The sequence below is a fragment of the Sander lucioperca genome, chromosome 22, assembly GCF_008315115.2.
Source record: "Sander lucioperca isolate FBNREF2018 chromosome 22, SLUC_FBN_1.2, whole genome shotgun sequence".
Taxonomy (NCBI): domain Eukaryota; kingdom Metazoa; phylum Chordata; class Actinopteri; order Perciformes; family Percidae; genus Sander; species Sander lucioperca.
In genome coordinates, this window is record NC_050194.1 from 28512109 (window position 1) to 28536702 (window position 24594).

At 39.5% G+C, this 24594-nt stretch overlaps 1 protein-coding gene across 2 annotated transcripts; it reads left to right on the forward strand.

The window, feature by feature from the left end:
- Positions 1 to 40: 40 nt before the first annotated feature.
- On the forward strand, positions 41 to 22654 carry lrrc45 (leucine rich repeat containing 45). 2 transcript variants are annotated; one of them, XM_031323946.2, is made up of 18 exons: positions 41 to 174; positions 1566 to 1881; positions 2682 to 2743; positions 2836 to 2906; positions 4271 to 4449; positions 5554 to 5682; positions 7553 to 7665; positions 9087 to 9145; positions 9371 to 9448; positions 11331 to 11466; positions 14949 to 15026; positions 15216 to 15327; positions 15473 to 15543; positions 16051 to 16143; positions 17834 to 17926; positions 18449 to 18622; positions 20292 to 20439; positions 21482 to 22654. In XM_031323946.2, exons 2-18 carry the CDS (start codon positions 1653 to 1655, stop codon positions 21679 to 21681), a joined length of 2025 nt encoding a protein of 674 aa, XP_031179806.1. In that variant the 5' UTR covers positions 41 to 174; positions 1566 to 1652; the 3' UTR covers positions 21682 to 22654. The 2 variants fall into 2 exon arrangements, with proteins under 2 accessions (XP_031179806.1, XP_031179807.1); XM_031323947.2 differs by lacking the exon at positions 9371 to 9448.
- The last annotated feature ends 1940 nt before the right edge of the window (positions 22655 to 24594 follow it).

The window sequence follows — 24594 nt, forward strand, 5'->3', positions numbered from 1 at the left end:
TCGATGGGTGAAAAATGCTCACGCTTTAAAAAAAACTACGCTGACCAAGATGCTTTGCGCCGAAAAACACTTCCTAGTTACTTTGTCGGTTGGTTTCCTTTGCCTGTCAGCTGTGCTGTCTGTAACAACAATAACTGCTACGAAGATATTTGTATTGCGACGTCAGTCGCTGAGGTTTGTGTTCTTTTGTTTCAACATACGATTCGTATATTCCCAGGAAAACATAAATACTTCCGTAATTAGGTTAGGCAACCATTTGATAGTCTTGAACGAACCTTTGACTCGCGTACACGATAACGCGACACTCTTATTCAAAAATTGGCAAAACAAATATTGCTTGCTTATTACCAAGATACGTACCTTGTAAAAATAAAACGCAATACCTTTTCTAAATTAATAGAAGCCATATTTTGATTCGGCAAACATAGGATTCCACCAAGCAGCCAAGTTTTTTTTATTACATGTTAATGTTATGCTTTTGCCAACTAGCTAGCTAGCTAACATAACAGGCAAATCAGTTCTTAAAGTTTGAATTTCCTCATCCTGATGCACTCTAAACTGCCCCTGTTTTGGTGGCGCTTGTCACAGAGCAGTACTTGCCAAGTCAATTCCAGTTGTTTAGATTTTCTAAGTGGAACCTGTACTTGTGGGTTGGGCATCTGTCCATCACAGTGACTCGGGACACTGTCAGTGCCTAACACGTCTTTAACTGATTAAGCATCCATGTATTCCTAATCAGAAACTGTCCTGTAGTAGACTGGGTAGACCCAGCTTGGTCTGGTGATAGCCAGACTAGTCCTGTAGGCGAACCCAGTAATCAGGGAGCACTGACTGCCACACAAGAGTTTCATGCTTTTTGGCCCCACAAAGGCAGCTGATAACTGCTTTTTGACTATGGTCCTTCTGCTTACTTCCACTTGATGGTAATGAGCTGCTAGTAGATCTCTGTACATGATTAAAACAGGAGGCTAGCAGAGAGACCTCCCTTGAGGTGCAGTTTTAATGTACTTGATGCTGGACAGATGGAACTATTAGAATGGTAGTTTCTGTTTTCTGTCAAATTAATTTTCATTAGAAAACACTGTGTTAGTAATAACTAATAATAATAATACATTTTAGTTATATAGCGCTTTACATGGTACTCAAAGACACTTTACAGCAAAACCAGCACATTTAGCACATTCAAATTTATATTGAATAATCTGATGATTGTTTTCTGGATACATCTATTGAACCTTTGGTCTACAAATTGTTATAAAATCGTGAGAAATGGCCTTCATGAATAACTAAAGCCCAAGGTGATGTCATTAAATGTCTTTTTTTGTCCAACCAACAGTCCAAAACCCAAAGATATTCAGTTTATAATCACAATTAATTAATTAATTATTATTATTATTATTAAAAAATAATGAATCCTCACAATTAAGAAGATACTAGGGACTGTTTGGCTTTAAAAAAATGACTTAAAGGATTTTTCAATTATTAAAATAGTACATTTTCTGCTGATCAAATAATCATCTAATCATTTTACCACTAGTCTGCAAATTCAATCTTTTCTTCTCCAGTCAACAGGACAAGTCCCAGAGGAAAGAAGGAAGACTTGAAGACAGCATTGTTCATCTCAGATGAAAAGGAGAGACAGGTGACGCACAATGGAGGATTTTAGGCAGGCGTACCTGCGTCTGTGTAAGGAGGGCGGTGCGGAGCCTCAGGAGAGTGTTGTGGCTCAGCTCCAGGAGAGCAGGGCTGGTCAGGGCTCCAGACTGGACCTGAGTGGACACAGCCTGTCTGCAGATACCTGCTCTGTGCTGGCCAGGGCCTTCCAAAATGATACCGGCTTTACAGAGGTGGTGCTCAGTGACTGCATGCTCAGTGAGGAAGGTGTGTATTGTGTAAGTCTTAAGATTGACACACAGCCTATATGTACAGTAGTTTGGTTTATTAAATTGTACGTTGCTTACTATAAGAGCAAGAGTCAATTAGCATGCATAGAAATGCAAACACATGCTTGTAAATAAATTAGCATGTTTTGATTTTCCATATCGATAACTGTCACTGATGCGGTGGTATGCACATTTACTCTGGGTTACTTTGTCTTTGCAGTCTTTGCAATGCAGTTAATATTAGTTAATACTACTGCTTGTGACTGTTCACTGAAACCTGCCTGAGTCTGTAAACTCATCCAATGCATTTTAATTAGTCTGACTTTAAAGAAAAACAAGTGTTATATATTTTCTAATTGTCAATGTGGTCAAATTCCAAGACCAAAACCAACAATGTGTTAGTCTGTCTCTCAATACTATCTGATTTCCCTACCCTGTCTGTTGCTCACAGCACCAAACCCGTTGGATCTAATAAACAAAATTACAAATATATAGTTTCATTTTTATAAAAAGCCTAAAACAGCTGGCCACTGTAGTTTTTAACAAACACTACTCAAACAGGAAGAAAGTGTGCAAATGTTTGGGACTATTTTCAGTGGCGGATTAATCCAAATTGGAACATATTACCAGTGCAACAGTGTGGCTCATTGATGTGTTTTTAATAGTTTTTGGACAACAATGGAGCTCTATGGCACAGAGGAATAATCATTGTTGGTTTGTCTGCACATGGGATTTGATGACAATAAGTTAACATCATGTATGAAAGTGTCTGCTTTTATGCTTGTGTGTGACTCTCAGGTGCCAAAGTACTTCTGACTGGACTGTTTGGCAACACAACTGTAAAAGTCCTGGATCTGAAGGTAACACCTGCCAAATTAGACTGTCTACACTCTCAGACCCTAATGGATTTTAAGTGTTTGGATAGTCTGTTGATGCAAAATATTGTTCACAGGGAAATAACCTGAGATCGACAGGGGCTGAGGTGTTGGGAAAGCTGTTGGCACGTAACAATACTCTGCGTAGGTGAGAACAATGCTCTTCATGTGAAAATATATTTTCTGTCAGAACAAGCACTTTTGTGAACTAAATACAAGCTGCACAATTCAAGTCCTATTAACTTACATTGTAGCTTGTTTCGCTGACTGCCGAGTGCAGCGATCTTGCTTAATACTGGACCGATGTCAAAGATTGTCCGATCAGTCACTTAGACACAAAAACATAGAGAAATAGGGTCCAGGTTAAAAAAAAAAAAAAAAACGGTAGTTACAATTTAAGAACTCAAGAATGTCAGTTCTGCTTGTACATGTCACATCACCAGTCCTTATTTGAGCTGCCATGAGTGGTGTAACCATGGCTGTTGAACCGTTAGGGGGCCCTTGGGTAAAACCTTGCTGTTGAGCACCCTGACTTGTTATTGTTCAAGTGAATGCTTTTATGCCAATGGCTCACAGCTTGGACAATGGAAAATATATAGTATCTCACAAAAGTGAGTACACCCCTCACATTTAGTAAATATTTCAGTATATCTTTTGATAGGACAACACTGAAGAAATTACACTTTGCTACAATGTAAAGTATTAAGTGTACAGCTTGTATAACAGTGTAAATGTGCTGTCCCCTCAAAATAACTCAACACACAGCCATTAATGTCTAAACCGCTGGCAACAAAAGTGAGTACACCCCTATGTTAAATTCCCATAGAGGCAGGCAGACTTTTATTTTTAAAGGCCAGTTATCACCATTAGTACAGATTGGCATGGGGTACTTTCCATAAAATCATCTCTCAATGCAAATCAAACCAGCTCTGAGGCTAACCGACATAAAACCATGCCAATCTGTAGGTATGGTGAAGGGCATGTGATGATGTGGGGCTATTTTAATTCCAAAGGCCAAGGGAACTTTATCAGGATGCATAGTATCCTGGATCCATGAAATAACTGGCCTTTCAAAATAAAAGTCTGCCTGCCTCTATGGGAATTTAACATAGGGGTGTCCTCACTTTTGTTGCCAGCAGTTTAGACATTAATGGCTGTGTGTTGAGTTATTTTGAGGTGACAGCACATTTACACTGTTATACAAGCTGTACACTTAATACTTTACATTGGAGCAAAGTGTAATTTCTTCAGTGTTGTCCCATTAAAAGATACAATGAAATATTTACTAAAATGTGAGGGGTGTACTCACTTTTGTGAGATACTGTATACTTATCAAAGTTGACTGCTACCGCATATTATTAGAATCAACTAATAGCTTACGTATTTATCTTCCTAGAAAGGATTTTTGATCAGGACATAAACTTGAAAACGAACATAACCCCACACTGCTGCAACAGAGAATGATGTCTCCATGAACACATAATGCTTACAACCTGTGAATACTGTTTGCAGGCTGGTGTTGGAGTGGAATGCTTTGGGAGTGTGGGACGAAGCCTTCTCACTCTTTTGTGATGGTTTGGCGTCCAACAGCGTGCTGACACAGCTGGACCTGCGCAACAATCAGATCAACCACCACGGAGCGTCTGAGCTCGCTCTGGCTCTTAAACGCAACACCACTGTGCAGGTGCTAGGTGAGACGCAATAAAAACAAATATGACCACTTCACCCCTAGACCGACACTGACGCCGATATTTCGCCTCCTGATTGGGTCATGATGTCTCGTTCTCTGAGACTAAGCTACTATTACCATGGCAACTACCAGCAACGGGCAGAGTATACATGCTGCCTCCTGTTTACCCCGGCTTGCGCATACTCAGTTTACATGAGGGTTCATATTTTGGTTTGAGCATGTTAGTTTAAACGGAGATTAGTTCTTCTACTGGTGCTAAAAGCACTTGAGTACACAGAGTTTGCTTTTGGCTCAAAACTCCACTTCAAAACCAAAACGTAGTAATGTAAATGTAGCCTAAGTGTATAAGAATCTGTTGAAAATTAAGTGACAAAATCCCTGCTTCAAGGTTTTCCCTTTGTTTTTTGTCAGAATATCTTTTCAGTGGTGGGACATGCTCTGTACTGGGAGATCCCACATATTTTACTGTGAAATAATTCAGTTGGCTGTGCTTGTTATTAGGGCTGAGCAATTTCAAGAAAATGTGTAACCACATTGCCAGACCTATCTCGCCATTGCTGTGTCAGTGCTGGAGTATGGTCTGCCTACAACGCTCTATCCTGGGTTAGGTAAAAATAAAAAAAGAAGAAGATCTGGCTTGTTTGTATTTCTTTTAACCAATCACAACTGTCGATGGACGGCGCTAAGCCCAGGATGTGGTAACAGTGCCCTTGCAAAATGGAAAGTGGAGATAGCGCAAGGGGAGGGACATCTGACACATTAGAGACACGCTGGATGACAGCTTCATCCCAGCAATGTACATCCATTGAGCTAGACTACACCAAGCCACAGATTGTTTCTGCATGCAATTAAACTGATCATAAGTTACGTGTAGTTGATGTCCTAAAAAGGTTCTATTAAACAAAAAAGTCAATAAATTAATCTAGTTATTAAATAGAGGTAGTCTGTACAGATTGTTTGTGGTTAACAAACATGCAGAATGATCAATCTAATTCACAAGTTGGAGGGGTAAAGAACAGGTTCTTGCTGTATTCTGGTGTATGGTATATCGCTTGACTGACTAATAATGGTCCACTTTGGCTGTTCTCACTGACTGTACTTACAGATCTGAGGTGGAACAACATTGGTCTGCTGGGTGGCAGGACTTTGTTGGAGGCTCTGCAGAAGAACCATAGCATAGTGCAGCTGGAGATGGCAGGGAACAACATACCTAGTGACACACTCAAAGCACTTGGTAAGGTTTGTCTCTATTTTACAGGATGATGTTTATGTGATTTTTGCCCACAGAACACATAACCAGGTTGGACATTGAGGAGAAACTGAAAGTTTTCACTGGTGACATAATGCAAGTTCCTCCACTGTGAGTAAAGCCTCCTGTCTGAGGAAACGTCTGTGTATGTGAAAGTACACTGTTGAATGGTTTAATGTGCAGGTGTAATCGGCAGAAAGCCGTGAAATTTACTGTGCATATTCATGCTGAAAAAGGCAAATTGTGTGTCTATTGTTACATTTAGTGACGTGTGTGTGTGTGTGTGTGTGTGTGTGTGTGTGTGTGTGTAGTAAGTACATGGTTAAGCATGCGTGTCGGTACAATTTACCCTAGTTTTTTCTACACTGTATTACTCATTGCTCGTAATAAGCTAAACATGCAGCTGCATCCTGTCTGCCTCCTTAAAGGGACGGTTCATCAGTATACAGTATATTGTTTCAAGCCTGTGCCATACAACTCTGGATTTTCACATACTGTCATACATTTTTAAACATAAGCAAGTTAATACGAGGACAAACACCATGTTTTTGTTTTTATACTTTTACAAATGAACAATTGTGAGCTGTGTACATTCACCAGGGTATTTTAGAAGTGGGTGAAACCCTGACAAACATCTTAAGCTATACCAAACTAGAATAATGAAAAGAAAATGTTATCACCTAACCTTGACTCCAGAAAATGAAGCCAAAAGACAACTAAATGTGGTAGGAGTCATGCAAATTGTATTATTTGTTTAAATGCATAGATTATAAGTAATGTTATCAAAACAGATGCAATCACTTAGATACAAGCTTGTATAATACATATAAACTGAGTTATTGGATATGAGATCACATTGTTTGGTTTCAACTGGATATTACAATATAGAGGGCTTTTCTTGGCACACATTTGATCACATCCTTCAGTATATAAGACATACACCATGAGGACAGCTGCTGGTGGGATAGATTTGTTTGGATATACATATATGCAGAGGAAGTAATATTTACTGCAATAAGTGCCATCAGTGATTGTTACTCTAACACTATTGCTTCAATTTGAATAATTGTACACCTCTCATTACTGGGAAAGTATTAACACTATTGTGATGTAGATTTAATTTTAATAGGAAGTATAGCTAACAATACTCTTTCTCGCAAACATATAACTATACATATTCCTCTTCATATATATTACACTAAATTCATAGGCACTGAATATAGAAAAGGGAAATCTTACAACATATTTGTATAAATGTAAATATTCCTATACATAAAAAATACATAATGTAGTTACAAAATATGGTTACAGGCATAGGGGCATTAGATGTAGACTAGTCTCTCTTTGCCAGACCTTCCTCCAAAGCGCTGAAGGAGGGTCTGGCTAGTCCACGCATTCTGGGATGGGAGGAAAACGTGCTCTGGTTTATTGGCATTTCTTTAAACCAATCAGAATCATCATGGGCGGTGCTAAACTCCACATGGAGCCGCTGCTAAATAGTCACGAGAGAGAAAACTCTGATTGGACAGATAGTCTAGCTAGCTGTCTGGATTTACCCTGCAGAGATCTGAGGAGCAGTTAACCATAGTCCTCAGAAATCCACCAAATTTAAAATTCCAACACAAAGAAAGCAGAAGGAAACGGAAAATACATGCATCCTGCGGAATTTCCGGCAGCACCGGAGCAATCCCTGAAGCGGAACGCAAAGGATTTAGACTAGATGTCGACTGATTTGAATGTGGTACGGATTATCACCCAGTGATACCTGTTAACATGCATACCATCCTCTGCTCCGGACCTATTTTTCTCTCTCTTCACTTATTAGCCCTCTGCTCCTGTTGTTTAACCCTTTCAGAGCAGACCACAGGACACAACTCTGACAGACAGTCCACCCTGAGAGAGAGCCGCAGCAGGACGCAGGTCCTCAGCAAGGAGATTCAGACACTAAAGGAGGAGAAGGGCCGGCAGGTAACTCTCATACCCTTACACCAAAGAATGAAATAATTCCATAGGTGTAGATTACAAGGGGTATGCAGGGGATATGTCCCCCCCCCTCCCAATTTTTACAAGAGGTAGATTTGTTCTTTGAAAAACTACCCCAAATACGATACAACAATGAAGTGAACAATACAGGAGAATAATTAATACAGATAATTTCCCTTACGCAAATAACGACATTCCAGCAAAAATAGATGCAGAAAAAAAATTGTTGCATGGAAATGCCGGTGAGGAGGACCCCCAGACCCCCCTGTTATAATGTGTCCCCACAATTGTTTGAACAAAATCTACGCCCTTGAATAATTGTGATACAGAACAAGGACACTGGTGAATAAAGGCTGCATGAAGAAAAAACTATTTCTCACTCATGGCCATGCAGAGAGATGCAGAGGTTTCCAGTCCACCTCTTTGATCCAGATGAAAATATCTCAACAGCTATTAAATGGATTAGGGCTGCAACTAACTATTATTTTTATTGGCAATTAATCTGCCAATTATTTTCTCGAATAATTGATTATTTGGTCAATAACATGTCAGAAAATGGTGAAAAATGACGATCAGTGTTTTTCAAAGCCCAACATGACGTACAGATATACAGAAATATAATTCACAATTATTATAGCAGTTGTCATGGTGCACCGTGGCACTTACAGTAACAATACAGATACTAGAACTATGAATAGAAATAATAGTTGTAGCAGTGCAGGGCGTCGAGCCGAAAAACAAACCACCTGAACAACCAAATCTGCAAGGCGAGAAAGCATAAGGACTCCGGGGAATAAGCTCCCTGGAGCTGGGTTAGTAAAATACCTGCAAAACTAATGGCATGACTTCAGGCTCGACTCAGACTCAAGATGCGAGACTCGTGTCGCCTGATGAATGTTATTCCCCTCCCTGCGTAACCTATATAACCTACCTACGTAACACGAAATACAGTACGTTACGTATCTGCTGCGCACGGCCACACGTGAGAGAGGACAACAAACAGCTGCTGTGCCTTTCATCATAAACTTTGGCTTTAAAAATTTCATACAAGGCCAAAACAAAAGAAGCGCTGAATGCAAATATGTGGACTCTAGCTCAAAGACTTGAGACATGACTTGGACTCAAGCGCAGATACTTTTGAGCATCTCTGGTTCAAGTCTTAAAACATCCAGAGAAATGACAGCATAGTTTAGCTTGACTGACATGAGCTGACGATGAGTCACCATGCAGTCAATGAAGCAAACCTGCATTTAAAGATACACGTGGTGTGTTTAATACTCAACTTTTTTGATACACACCAAAGTTTGGTGGGAATATCACTTTAAATTCTAAGTATTATTATTAAGTTTTACAGATTTCGGATAAAGTCTGTGTTGGTGACTGTGGTTGTTCCTCCTCTCTTTTAGTACCTTAGCCTGATGAATACCATAGATAGGCAGAGGGAGGAGATGGGACGCTCCAACGGGTGAGTGAAGGGTGTCCCATAACCATGGGTAATGACATTTAACTGTTTATATTTGCACTGGAAAGGAAATAAACCCAGGGAGATGTGGAACTCGTTTAAGCGGCAGTTGTTGTAATAATATTGGTAATATGTGCAACAGTTACTCTGCATCTTCCTCAAATAATCACATTTTGTATCCATAACCTCATGGCAATGGCCTCTTTACCTATTTTCCTGTTTGATTAGGTCCACCTCCATTCAGATAGGCCAACTCCAGGAAGCTCTGAATGAGAGGAAGTCAGCTGTCAACTCCCTCACTGCGAAGTAAGCATTTCATTTTCCCTTATTCCATTATTCACAATAAGAAGGAGGGCACAGTCTGTGCGTAGGTGTTGTTTGTAATATAAGTTACATAATTTAGTTACTTATTTTTCAGTCAAGCACAAAGTTGTATGAAGGACTCCAGTAAGAATTACACAGTATCGATGTATGACCTTTTTAGGACGAGGGGAGAACATTTAAAGGTGCTGTAGGTAGGATTGTGAAGATCCAGGATTTTGCAAAAAATCATTACATGTAAACATCGACAACTTCACAGTCCATCCCCTTTCTGCTAAAGCCCAAAACGGTCTCCTAAGCCCCTCCCCCCACAAGGGAGAATGAATGCGTGTGCATGAGCAGGGATTGACACGCTGGTCCTGATTGGACATCTGAACAGGGAGCTGTGGATTTTTGCAAATCTCACTAAAGGCTGTAGGTGGAGCCAGAGGAGCCAGATTTTTTTTAATGACCTGCTTCATGTAGTTCTACTGGAACATAGGGTCAGTTTCAGCAAATATGACAGAAAGCAAAGGTCACACCATCCAACGTTAACACTGAACTGCCGGCTGCAGACGAGTGTCTTGGACGAGCAAGCAAGAGAGTAAGCACAGCGGTGCTTTGAATGACAGAAATAAAACCTTATTTTCTGTAGCTGTAACAATTCCAAATTTTGCTGCACAATTAACTGTCTCAGAAATCTGTCTCTTTCAGTCAAAAACATATTTATTCATGGATTACTTTTTTAAACACATTCAAGTTTTGAATGAATTCCAGGCTACATCTTTTGATTACATCACTGTCATGTGACCCAGATAATGTAATAACACAGGTACACAGCCTATGAAGTAAACAACGCCTCTTTATTTCAATAAAACATTGGCACCAACTGTATCCCACCTTGTCATTATTGTTGCTATGAACGTGTATAGGGTCAAGTGCCGACAACTTACAATTTAAATAATAATAAAAAGATATAGTCTGACCAATAATCACTTGTATAATAACAATTTGGCCTATGTAAACAAAATCAACAATTACCAGTCATAACCCTTAGGACCTTAGCTAATGTTAGCAATTAATTGCAGTCAAACAAAGAAACCGCGATTATGTAAAAAAAAAAAAATGGACAATTAGACAGTTATGTAATAATTGTTACAGGCCTAGGCACAGTGAGACAATATATATATATATATATATATATATATATATATATATATATATATATTTATTTATTTTTTCCCAAGTGTGTTTTTGAAAAAAAAAAGGGGCAGGTACACTGAACTGCGTTTACCCCTGCAACCACCAGCAGCCCTCATCCTGTCATGTAACTTTATACGTCAGCAGATTATTTTAATAATTTAATAATAATAAATAATCTTCACAGGTCTTTAGACCGGGTTGGAAGCCTACACACAACATTGGACTTCTAAAGAAATCTTCTACAGTAGTTCCTTAAAAAATAGTTCTGGGGACAGAAAGACCCAGAACCTTGGTTCACACAAGGTGTGTCAGGTCGTCTGGCACATGTCTGCTTTCTGTCCCCAGAATCAGAACTAAACAGGGAGAAGCGGTGTTCAGTTTTTATGCATTACATATCTGGAACAAACTCCCAGAAAACTGCAGGTTTGCTGCAACACTGAAGACCTTTCTTTTTGATGCTGCCTTTCTTTAAATAACTGTTCATTTCTTGTACTGCACTGTAACTTTTATTCTCCTGTTTTATCTTTTTTTATATTTGTAATTGTTTTTACCTGCTCTTAAATGTTATATGTAAAGCACCTTGAATTGCCCTATTGCAGACATGTGCTATATAAATAAAGCTGCCTTGCCTTGCCTTAAGAAGCACATGCAGTAACTCTGATTACACGGTGTGATTTTTGTGCAGACTTCAGATGACAGAGGCTGCCCTCACCCTCTCGGAGCAGAAAAACCACAACATGGGAGAGCTGCTGACACGAGTGAAGGCTGAGAAAGAAGAACAGAGGGAACGACAGAGCAGAGAGAGGAAGAAGGAGCAAGAGGTACGGACAGATGAGGAGAGACAACACTGCAAAAACAAGTCATTTCACATCAAATATGATTCGTAGGGCTACCCCCTCCTAGTAGTAGATTATCGTCATTTTGGTCTATATTTAGATTTCTTTAGTCGATTAGTAATTTAAAAAAATATTTTTCTAATGCTAAATGACTTATTTTCAAGAAACGCATGAGTATATCTCTGGGAAACACAAGACTTGACGTGGTGCTTTTGCATGGTTCATGATGATGTTTTATAGATCTTGTCGATCACCTCAACTAATCAATTAGTCTAGGGGTCTTCAACCTTTTTTGGGCCAGGGACCCTTTAGCTGAAAGAGAGTAGTATGGACTCCTTACCACATATACTGTATACAATTGAGTTGCATATTAAACTGGGCTGAATGGATATTATTTATACATCATGTTTTAACGTTAAACATACATGTGAAAAGCACAGTAAATCCTTAAGATTAACTGTATGGCTACCATAGTGGCTACCTTACCTGTAGTAAGCTTATCTTTAATGTGTATATTCAGGGTACTATCTTGGACCCAGCGCAGTGCAGCTCAAAGCCCAACGCAAGTGTCTTTGCTAGTTTAAGACCGACACCGTTGTCAGTTTCCCGTCCAGCGCCCACGGCGTTTAAATAGCAAATGCACCTGCGCCCATCTGTGGCCCATGGCCGTGCTGGTCTTACAGGGAGGTGTGTTCAGGTGCATTCTGGGCTAACTGGTCTTACAGGGAGGTGTGTTCAGGTGCATTCTGGGAGTATTGCTATCTTGAGGCAGCGGGAAGTGATCGTGCCATTGACCAAGAAAAACCTGGTCTAAAGTCAATAACGCAGCATTTCATTGTTATTTTAACAGCAAATTAGTAAAATCCTCCTAGGCTCGTGCACAGCACGCGCACGCTATGCTTGTTACACACACAGGGACGCACAGCAGCACACACACATGCAGAAGATTACAAATAAAAATATTACAGTGTAAATCCTCCATCATAATAGCAATTCTCCAAGGTCCAAACACACCTGGCTTTTAAAGGGAATGGGAGATGACACTCTGGTTGGTTTAAAAAAAAAAAAAAATGTTTTAACCTAATTTAGCGGCCCTGTTGTACTAACTCTGAGGACCCCCCTAGGGGCCATGGACCCCCTGTTGAAGATCTCTGGATTAGTTGACAAAATCGTCTGAGTTTTAGTCAAATACAAATTTATTTAATAAAGGACAGCCCTAGTGATGTATACAGGAAAAAGTTTTAAAAGATGTTAGCTTGGCTTACATTTTCCATATGTGATTCAGCCTATAGCTAGCTCATGTGAGCTTTCACATGGTGTTTTATAACTTTCTTGTGGCAGCGATAGAGGCAGTGATGTTTCCTGTTCCTGTACGGGACTCTTACCGCCTCAAAATACACAGACAAGTCTGATCTCCGGTTACATGCTTGACGTGGGGTTGAGTTTCTCCAAATGTTGAGTAGGTCTCAACCTTTCGCCGCAGGCCTGCTGCGTTTTTTTTGCGTGTCCCCCCTGCTGCAATAATAATAATAATAATAATAATAATAATGCATTTTATTTATATAGCGCTTTTTTAACACTCAAAGACACTTTACAAAGTTTTTAAAAGGAAATACACATACTATGAGAATTCACTCATTACAATACACCCATTATTAAACATTAAAAGTAGCTCTAAAAAGGTGAGTTTTGACATGTGATTTGAACATGGCCAGATTGGTGCAGTCGCGGATGTGTTTGGGGACAGAGTTCCAGAGGGAGGGGGCAGCTATAGAGAAGGCTCTGTTGCCCCAGGTCCGGCGCTTGGTCATGATTGGTGGAGACAGGAGGTTAGCATCAGAGGCGGGAAGGAGGGTGGTGGTGAAGCAGGTCGGTGAGATAGGAGGGGGCCTGGTTGTGGAGGGCTTTGTGAGTGAGGAGAAGGACTTTGAATTGTATTCGTTGTGGGACAGGGAGCCAGTGGAGGTTCTGGAGGACCGGAGTGATGTGGTCACAGGAGCGTGAACGGGTGAGCAGACGAGCAGCAGAGTTATGGATGTATTGAAGTTTATTAAAGTGCCCATATTATGAAAAAATCACTTTTTCTGGGATTTGGGGTGTTATGTTGTGTCTCTGGTGCTTCCACACACATACAAACTTTCAAAAAAATCCATCCATACTGTTTAGAGTGAGATACGGTTTCTGAATGTGTCCTGCCTTCAGTCTCTGGGTGAGCTGTTCAAAATCGGCACGGCTTGTGACGTCACAAGCCGAAACGAGCAGGCTAACCGCAACCATTAGCTCGTAGCGTTAGCATGCTAACGCTATGGCTAACGCTAGCATGCTAATGCTAGCATGCTACCTCGTTCTCAATAGCAAAGCACTACTACAACACACACAAGTTCACCATAATCTACAAAAGAACTACTTACATGTGCGCCCTCATTTAGAAGTCTCCCAGCTAATCCTGCCTTGTAACTGACCGAAGTTGTAGAAACAGCCTTTCTTTTACTGTCTATGGAGCTAGCTAGCTGACATGATCTACATCTGAGCTACTGGGCATGTGCAGTGCAATCAAAGATAGTACAGAAGAAGAAGAAGAAGAAAAGAGGTCTCACTCTGTAGCTAAAACAGAGACCAGCTGAAAAGAGGATCTGCAGCAGTGAGAGAGAGCACTGCAGTACAACACAAATATGGTGTTTTTTGAAAATTAAACCATGTAAACTTATTCTGGTACAACCTTAAAATACAATTATGAACCTGAAAATGAGCATAATATGGCTGCTTTAAGGACATTGGATGATGAGCCATATAGAATGCTAGTGGAGTAATCAATTCTGGAAGTAAAAAAGGCATGGATCAAGGTTTCGGCAGCAGAGAATGTTTTTGAGGTGGAAAAAGGCATTTCTGGTGAACCCCGCCGCAGACTAAACGCACTACCCCCATTCAAAATGCCTCACTGTCTGACGGCCGAAGCAGGCTGTGTGAATGCCCGCTAAAGGGTAAAAGGGCAGTGACAACACCACTGTCCTGAAAAGTGACATTATGAAATAAGTGTTACTGAGATAAATCCTAAAAATATATACAGTAGGCCTATATATTATTAAATACAAATCAACTATTAAATGCTATTCTACAATTAATTCACAAATTGACTCATTTTATATCTTCAATTCACATATGGACTTGTGCTGTGGCTAAAATCAACTTTGCGATGCCAAGAAGAACATCTTTTTGTTAACAGTATACAGCGTTGCCATGGAAAAATCATGTAGAATCCTCACTGACAGAAAAAGATCAAGTCAAAGTTCAGTGGTCCAAAAAACTACAATGACTGGTGTCTGTTTCCTACTACAGTCTGCTCTGTAATCTGAACAATCAGTTCTGCTAAACAGTAACACAAACAAGTTCACAAACGCAAAATCATTTATGCTTATTGAGATATTGCTCTCACTAATGAAAGTACCTCATGTGTTTCCATCCTGTAGGACAGTGCTCACAGAGAAGGCAAACTCCTCCGAGAGATCCAAAGCCTGATAGAAACCAACGCCCAGCTCATGAATAAAGTAAGAGCAGTCTCTGTTCAGAACGGTGTACATTTATGTCTTGATGATTTGCAAACAAATTTAAATGCCAACGCTGAGCAACACACACACACACACACACACACACACACACACACACACAGACTAAAGTTGCATTATGCACATGTTGTTTATTATTAGATGTGAGCCTAATTGTCGTGTGTGTCTTAGGTGGAGGAGAAGGAGCGAAGGTGCAAGTCTCAGCAGCAGCAGATCTTTGAGCTGAAGCAGGAGCTGACCAATAGCACGGCAGAGCTCAAGCTGCAGCTCACACAGGCAGAAGGTAACACACACTCACAGAACACACACACACACACACACACACACACACACACACACACACATACATATATGTTCCTATTTACAGATACATAAGATTATTTCACATAAAAGCCAGCAGAGATTTCCTGTATGTCCCCCTCTCTCAGACCGTCTGGAAATGGAGAAGCGAAGGTCCAAGCAAGCCCTGCAGGACATGGACACTCTCCGCCAGAAAGAGGTGCTCTATATACAGTATACAGTAAACAGTGGTGGAATGTAACTAAGTACATTAACTCAAGTACTAGGGCTGGGACAATATGCTTTTGTCCGGATTCGATTCTTTCACGATACATTGGTGCAGATTCAATTTGTATTGCGGTTTTCATTTATTGTAATTCTAGTGTTAATAGTATTGAATATTGTGATTTTCTTTTCCTTCTTTAACAAAAACAAAAGTTGAATAATACACTTCTAGGGACAATATATCACAAGACATTTCTAAAAACGAATTGTTTTCTAAATTACTTTTAATACTTTAAATACATTTTCCTGATAATACTTACAGACTTTGTAACATTTTCAATGCAGGACTTTTACTTGTAACAGAGTATTTTTACAGTGTGGTATTAGTACTTTTACTCAAGTAAAGTAAAGTACTCTTCCAGCACTGTATATATATTATGTGTAGGCTACTAGATAGATGACTAGACTAGATGAAATACTAAAAGTTCAAATTTCTTCACAGGTGGAGCATATGAATCGACATCTAGAAGAGAGCGAGAGGGCTCTGCAGGAACGCATCTTCAAGCTGGAGGGACAGCGGATACAGCTGGAAGAGGTCCGAGCTAGAGTGTCTGTGTTTAAAAGATAAAAACACAATGTAACACATAACACATTAAGTCAACAAAGTAACTGCTAATAACAGATCAGGTATTGTTATGGTCTGCAAAATATATAATATTGTTCGCTGCGTAGGGCAGGCTGTGAGTGTAGTGTATGGAGAGACCAAGATTAACTGCATACCCTTCTTACTTACAGTTATAACTTTTAACACAACAATTAATAACCCACAACTCACTTTCTTTAACAGGGCAGAGCACCATGGCACACAACAATTTGGGACACACAAACAATTCTGTTCAATTCAACGCTCCGCAGAACGGCATTTTTTTATATTCATTATATTGTTCTTCTGACAGTATAGGCCACTATAAATCTATAATAAGCCCCAGTCATGCAAAAACGTGAAACCGACGTAATCTTAAACAATACCGTGACACAAAGTTTTGGTCATACCGCCCAGCACTATGTGACTGATGTTGTTTCTGATACAGTTGAAGATTGTTTATAGTAAAGAAAACATTCCAGAAGTTGAAGAAAGACGTTTTTTTAATTTTTTAATTTATCCTTTATTTAGCCAGAAATGTCCCATTGTGTTAAGGAATCTACTGCTTTTCAGTAACACACATCTAACAAAGACAAACGAGCTCACCACGATCACCACTCTCTATCACAGTGAATGATAGAATGTACACACCATTACTGTGGGATTTATAATTAGGTTTTTTTTTTTTTTTTATTGGTTTATTTGATAGGGACCATGCATATTTATGAACATTGTTGTATAAAAACACCATGTAAATATGCCAGAATTAGTAAGAATAACTACTTTTCACCTGCAGTCCCTAGGCAGGTAACATAGGACTAACATAGAGACAGCCAGCAGTCATACAGCACTCATTCACTAAACATTAAAAAGGTACACATAATGGTGACATATACATTGACAAAACAAACAAACAAACCACAAAAACCACAAAAAAAACAAATACATGATGACAAAGAAATTATTCGTCCACCTCTATAATGCATTCAATTTAACAGTGAAAGTGTGTGGGTGATGAAATGTGTGACAGTTAAAAGTGGGTGCATCTCTGATTTTCTAGAAGCCACAGGTGTCCTGATAATGTACGGCACATCCATCTCATGTTGTGAAAGGACCGTCAGTGGTTGAAATCAGACACTGAACTATGAACCAATACCAGCACCAGACACTCTGACGTCTACGTGAACTTTTTTGTCTTTATATAAAATCTCTAAAGGCAGCTGAGGTGTATTGCCATAAACTGAGTGGGGCCTGTATTTATTGAAAAGGGAAGTTATTGCTTACCCTAACTGTATTTTTCCAGACAATTTGGTTATTCAAATCCACAAGGTGGCTTCTTTTTCCAAGCTGGGAATTTCCCACTTCCCACTCAGGAAAAGCTGGGGTTGAATGTTATGAATATTGTGAAATGAATACAGTGTAGGTGGAAAGGTACAGTTGGTGGACAGGGTAAGATTAACATCTTCCCAACCTACTGTCCTCCAACACAGTATCCCTGTATTTTGGGATCCTTTCTACGGAATGAAGTTGCACTGAAATTAATTATTATTCCTTCAGCACAGTGTGTAGGAAGCACTGCTGGAATCTCCAGTCTACCTGTGCTCTTAATGTAATGCCATGTAATAATGTCCATGTGTTGTAGGAGCTGAGTAAAGCTAAAGCAGCGTGTGTGACAGAGAGGGCCCAGGCAGAGGAGGAACTGGGAAGAGTGCGAGCTCAAGTGCGTCTGGAGGAGGTGAGTTTAAAAATCAGCATCATTGATCAGTTATTAAGATTTTACTACATTTATATTTATGATGTCTTTTTTCCTAAGCGACGTACAAATGAGCTACAATCTAAGCCTCAATAGTGCCACAAGTAGGGATGGGGTTCCATTGCATTTCATCAAATTCAAATCCAGTTATCAAATCCCTTTAAATCCCTTATTGGATTTTATTGGGGTTTACTGAACAATATAACAATAGATTAATGTTGAATACATTTTATTATTTGTATTATACTGTACACTAGCACATGACAGATGACAGTCCTTGTTAAGACTAGATAACAGTCAGACAAAGTATGGTTTTTATAAAAGAACCTGGAAAAGGAGAGGCAAATAAAATAAATAATAATTTCATAAAATTAATTTGTAGGTATTTGAGACATTGCCTTACAGAATGCTTTTCTCCCTCACCCTCACATTTCATTGTTTTTAAAGTCAGTTGTTCTCGGTTTCTCCATCGTTCTCACTTTCTACTTTATTTCCTCTGAGCAGCAGGAGCTTGTGTCGGGCCTGGAGGAGAAGCTTCGCTCGGTGCGTTCCAACCTCCAGGAGGTCCAGCTCCACTGCTCCCAGCAGAAACAGACCATCTCGGAGCTGCAGGCCAAGAACAGCCAGCAGGGCAGCGAGATAAACGCAATGCGGCGCAGGACGGAGGAGCTCCAGCAGGTCAGGAAGCCCTCCGGTCCACTAAGTGTGGCTGTGTCGTGTCCTGGTTAAATAGTCTATATCCACGACGTTTCATTTAGGGGATTGCTCTGGTGCCATCGGAGGTTCCGCCGGATGTCCCTCACTGTGGAGGAAGGTCTTGCGATGAGAGACTACTGGTTACGCTACAGCTCAGTCAACCCTGTGTCATGGTTCAAATGTCCACTATAGACCCAATGATATGGGATTTTGAAGGCTGATACCAATATTGATACTTGAGAGTTTAAAAACAAAATATCTGATGATTATATATCAGACAATATTGGTTTACTACACTTACGCAACCCATTGTTGTTTTGTTATCGTCATCGCAAGATTAACTGGCGCAATACACACATCGCAAAAGGCTGAGACATATCGCGAAAGACAGTAGAAAACTGCATTTTAAAATGTAACTCATTCTTTTTTAGTGATGCCTTGACCAGTGGTGTTTTAAATTCAACTAGCAATTGTTGTATTTTAGAGTTGTACTTAAAGCTGCAGAATTGAGTACACGTTATATCTGTCGCAGGTAATATCGTCATTGCGATATTCAACAACATTATCGCATATTTTCCTTATGTCGTGCAACCCTATATTACATACATACATACACACACACACACACACACACACACACACACACATACACATACATACTTTACAGTATGTGTTGTATCTTGTCCTTCGGGGAACAGAAGTTATAGTCATAACATTTTGTTTTGGTTCACTCTCACCGCTCTCATAGCAGCGTTTTCTGAGAAAAAGCTCTGAATATTGGACTTACACAAACACCACTCATAATGATAATGTTACTCTGTAACTGCTGGATGTGTAACTAAGCAACTGTTTTGCTAACAAGTTCACCATATCAACTCAAAAGGTGATATGTTATGTTAATGTTGTGTTCACAACCTGTTTGTGCTGCCGACAGATGCTGGACACCCAAAATAACTCATTCCACTTTGCAGTGGTGGAATGTAACTAAGTACATTTACTCAAGTACTGTACTTAAGTATACATTTTAGGTACTTTCTACTTCTACTCCACTACATTTCAGAGAGAAATATTGTACTTTTTAGTCCACTACATTCATCTGACAGCTTTAGTTACTAGTTACTTTAAAAATTTAGATTTTTGCACACAAAACACATTTTTTATTATAAATGAAACTACCCAACAATAAAAATATAAAGTACACTTAGCCGATTAAACATTTAGTCGATTAACAGAACTGTTTGGATCATTTCCAGTTTCTATCATTTTTCTGCATTGAGTACTTTTACTTTTAACACTTTACATTTTCCTGATGATACTTACATACTTTTACTTAAGTAACATTTTCAGTGCAGGACTTTTACTTGTAACAGAGTATTTTTACAGTGTGGTATTAGCATTTTTACTCGAGTAAAGGATCTGAAAACTTCTTCCACCACTGCCACTTTGCAACTCTATGATAGACTTCCAACTGTCTAAGGTTAACCACATCTCTTACTCAATGCATGCTGGGATAATCCCCAACAGATACTCATGGCTGCTGTACAGTGGCCTCGTCCATCTGACGAGCCTCCAGAAGGGATAAATGAAGGTGTTTGTTTGTTTGTTGTCAGCCAAATGATGTGGGTGTGTAACAGGTTGTGTGTTGTTGCAGGACCTGTCCGCTAAGGACCAGGAGAAGGTGGCTGAAGTAAGCCGGGTGAAGGTGGAACTGCTGGAGCAGATTGGACATTTACAGGCAGAAAGAACGGCACAGGGAGGACTCAAAGAGAAGATCAGTGCTCTGGAGAGAGAGATTAAAGGTGCACCCCACTGTTATCACTTGACACAAGTCTTTATTTTCCGTGTGCAAAAGAGAGTACATTGTAACAAGTCAATTAGCTTCCTATTTCAATCACAATGCAGTCTGCATGGAGTACTGCTTGGTTGTGAAGAAAGGGTGTTACACAGCTAAGCTAACCTGGACTCATATACTAAAGACACACAGCTACTAAAAGCTAACCTAGCTCGTAAAATTAATGGTATTGTCTCCTCTCCCTGCGTGTTGCGTTTAACGCGAGAATGAGACTAAGCTGGCCTGGATGAGTGTATATGTTCCTACCTAAGAGTGGTTGTGCTGTGTTAAACTGACTCACCCAGCCGCTGTGTCGTTTCGCGCTCCGTGTTCTGGAGCCGGGCCTGCTGGCGTTGGTCATCAGGAGGGACAGCCTGCTTGTGTGTTCTGAACAGCTCCAGCGCCTTGCGTTGGCTTCTCCGCCAGCCAGCTCCTTTGTGTGTAGTTCAGATTTTAAAAGGTGTATTTACAAAAGTAGTGGTGTGGGAAAACAAGAGCAGTCTTTCAGCGTCGTCGTCTTCAAAAGGTGTTCTCTGTGTGGTAGTGATTACTGGGGCGGAGAGTCTCAAGCCGTCCGCTCCAAGCCTCCGCCTCTGCTTCCTGAATCAATTCCTCAATCAATCTCCACACCTGCCATTTGGCCTGGGTTAAATCAACATCACACAAACACCCCCCACCATGTCATATATGTCATATCAGTTCTGACCCTTATTAAAACTAACCACATAACTTCCTGAAAGACCTATACTGATATCATAACACTTTGTTTGTGTCAGTAATCCCAGTTCAGATACATTTTTCTTAAGAAATGTATTGATACCGTTAGCATCATGTGCCACAAGATATACAGCAAAAGGTTTCACATGTGTACCAGCCTACCCAGGTCAACCAGTAATCTGAAATGTTTGAGTCCTGTAACCAGGTCAAATATTGTCATATTTAAAAAATGAAATATTTTCTGTAGTCCTGTCTTTCATACCTTTCTCCCCCTGTGGCTTGCTGCCCTGCAGTACTAAGCAGTAACCACAGAGAGGTGCTCCTCGACAAAGAGAGTGAGATGTCTTCCATGCTGGAGAAGCTGCGGCTGAAAGAGGCGGAGATCCAGAGGATGAGGGAAGACGAAGCCAACAGAGCCAGCTACCTGCAGAGCGCCATCCTCACCTACGTTCAGGGCTCGCCTCTGGGACACTACAACAGTCCCAAAAAATGACCCACAGACCTCGACCCTCTCAGCTGTAAGCTCTGAGCTCTCGCACACTTCCTGCACAGGTCAGCACGGTCTGAAGAATAAAACAAAATCATGATTGTCTGGACCTGAAACATTTGGAAAACACAGGGAAAACAGGAGTGTAATCTGTGCTGGGCAATATGACTGTGAGCTGTAATCATACATAACACAATGTGCATATCCAGTCAAGAAATGAAGGGTTTAAAAAGTCTGGGGAAAAAACGACTGGTCTGACATCCATGACATTGGATGAATGTACTTGGTCCCCAGAAGACGAATATTACATACAAGATATATTTTTGATGCATTTTCACATCTTAAGATAAATTTAGCACATTAATGCTCTTGAGGGGACAAATAATGCTCTTTCATCAATTGCTACCCTCGAAACAAACATCAAAAATAATAAAAGGGGTAAAAACAGTATCAGGGAACTTAATTCTACCATGCTAAGCATTTCAAAATGTCTACAAGTGCACAGAGTGCTTTGTATTTTTATTATAGTCTGTCTTATTTTAAGAAAATATTCGATTTGAGACTAAACTGCTGTTGAAAGGACATTAAATCTGCTATGACCACAGCCCTGACTTAATGTTTAACACGTCCTTAGATGTTTGCCATTAAAATTCCCACTCTCGTGCATTTTGCTCTCCCATTAACTGAGATGTACTGCGCTTAAAATGAACTGTACGTCATCAGCATCATTTTTATCTGTTTTTGCTGTCCAATCCATCCACTTGCACTCATTCTTTTTCTAATCCAGTCTAAATCAAACAAAGGCAGTGCACCATTGTTAGTGTTTGCATACAAAATGAGATTTGGTCCAAATATGTCTTGATATTGTATCTGTCATACTGGACAGCTGCCTCTCTCCAGCTCAGATACAAAATAAAGTCTGCTGTTTTTACAAAATATTTTACGAAGAAAGTGCTAATAAACTCTGGATGTATTTTTTTTTATTATTCTGTTTTATATCTTGATATTTTGTTTCAGATATGTAATGGATACTTGTCATTTTATTTTTTCAGGCGTGTTTTTACCATTCTGCTGTTTTTGATTACATGTGTTTTTTATATCAGTTAAATGTGGTAATTTCTAAAATAAATATGGATTAGTCTATTATTTATTAATACACCTCACAAACACAATACTCTAATGTTATCCATGTTGGTGGGGTGGGGATGTATGAGGTCACTGGGTCTTAGAATTACAGCCAAAGATCCTTAACTGTCACGATAGATCACATACAGTATCTCACAAAAGTGAGTACACCCCTCACATTTTAGTAAATAATTCATTATATCTTTTAATGGGACAACGCCGAAGAAATTACACTTTGCTACAATGTAAAGTATTAAGTGTACAGCTTGTGTATCAGTGTAAATGTGCTGTCCCCTTAAAATAACTCAACACACAGCCATTAATGTCTAAACCGCTGGCAACAAAAGTGAGTACACCCCTATGTTAAATTCCCATAGAGGCATGGTTTTATGTCGGTTAGCCTAATAGCTGGTTTGATTTGCATTGAGAGATGATTTTATGGAAAGTACCCCATGCCAATCTGTAGGTATGGTGAAGGGTATGTGATGATGTGGGGCTATTTTAATTCCAAAGGCCAAGGGAACTTTATCAGGATGCATAGTATCCTGGATCCATGAAATAACTGGCCTTTAAAAATAAAAATCTAAAATTCCTCTATGGGAATTTAACATAGGGGTGTACTTACTTTTGTTGCCAGCGGTTTAGACATTAATGGCTGTGTGTTGAGTTATTTTGAGGTGACAGCACATTTACACTGTTATACAAGCTGTACACTTAATACTTTACATTGTAGCAAAGTGTAATTTCTTCAGTGTTGTCCCATTAAAAGATATAATGAAATATTTACTAAAATGTGAGGGGTGTACTCACTTTTGTGAGATACTGTACATTTAAAGCCAATGAAAGTCAGTATGGAGGAACCTTCAGCATCATTCTATCTGACATTCTTTTTTTCATTGGAGCATATCATTATTAATCAAGAGTGTTGGTCTGGTAGTCCACCTATCGAAAGTGAAAACATTAATAAATACCCCACAAAATGCTTGCTAACCATATGTTTCCCTAACTGCCATTTTAGGTCATTTGTATGGTTTTTGTAAGCACAAGTTTCTAACTACTGAGAATGCAATGACCACACTTGTTCCCTATGTGAACACTTGCACCACCTTACAGACATTTGCCTCATTGGTCAGACAAGTTTATTTGTAGGTTATAGCACCATTCAAATACAGAGGCAATTGAAAAGAGCTTTACATAAGCAGAAACAAATTAGGGCATTTAAAAACACAATAAAGTGGAAAATAAAATGTATTAAAGTAAAATAAAATAAACACAATCCATAGGAATATAGTTCCATTACAGTTGAACAGTAGTGCAGTGATAAATAGCCCCTAAAATGATAGACTATAACAATAAAAAACACTCATGGTAAGTCAAAGTTGGGAGAATTATTGGAATTGTTGGGTCTTTGTAAAAAAGAGTGTGGTCTAGACCTACTCTATCTATAAAGTGTCTTGAGATAACTCTTGTTATGATTTAATACTATAAATAAAATTGAATTGAATTGAAAGTTATTAAGAAATATTAAGTAAGTAAGTAAAAATGTTGAAATTATGAGATACTCAATCAGATTATAAAATAGTACATCTTGACTCTTTGTCATAATTTTATCTTGAAAAGTCATAATTTTGACTTACCATGAGTAGGCTATTAACATTGATTCTGAATATTGTATCCATAGACTGTCTAGCCTTCATTTTTCATCCAGGCTGGCAAAAATGACCATCTAAGCTCATATATGAGCTTAGAAGGCCATTTTTGCCTCAAGGTATCCCAACTGAAACTATACCATCT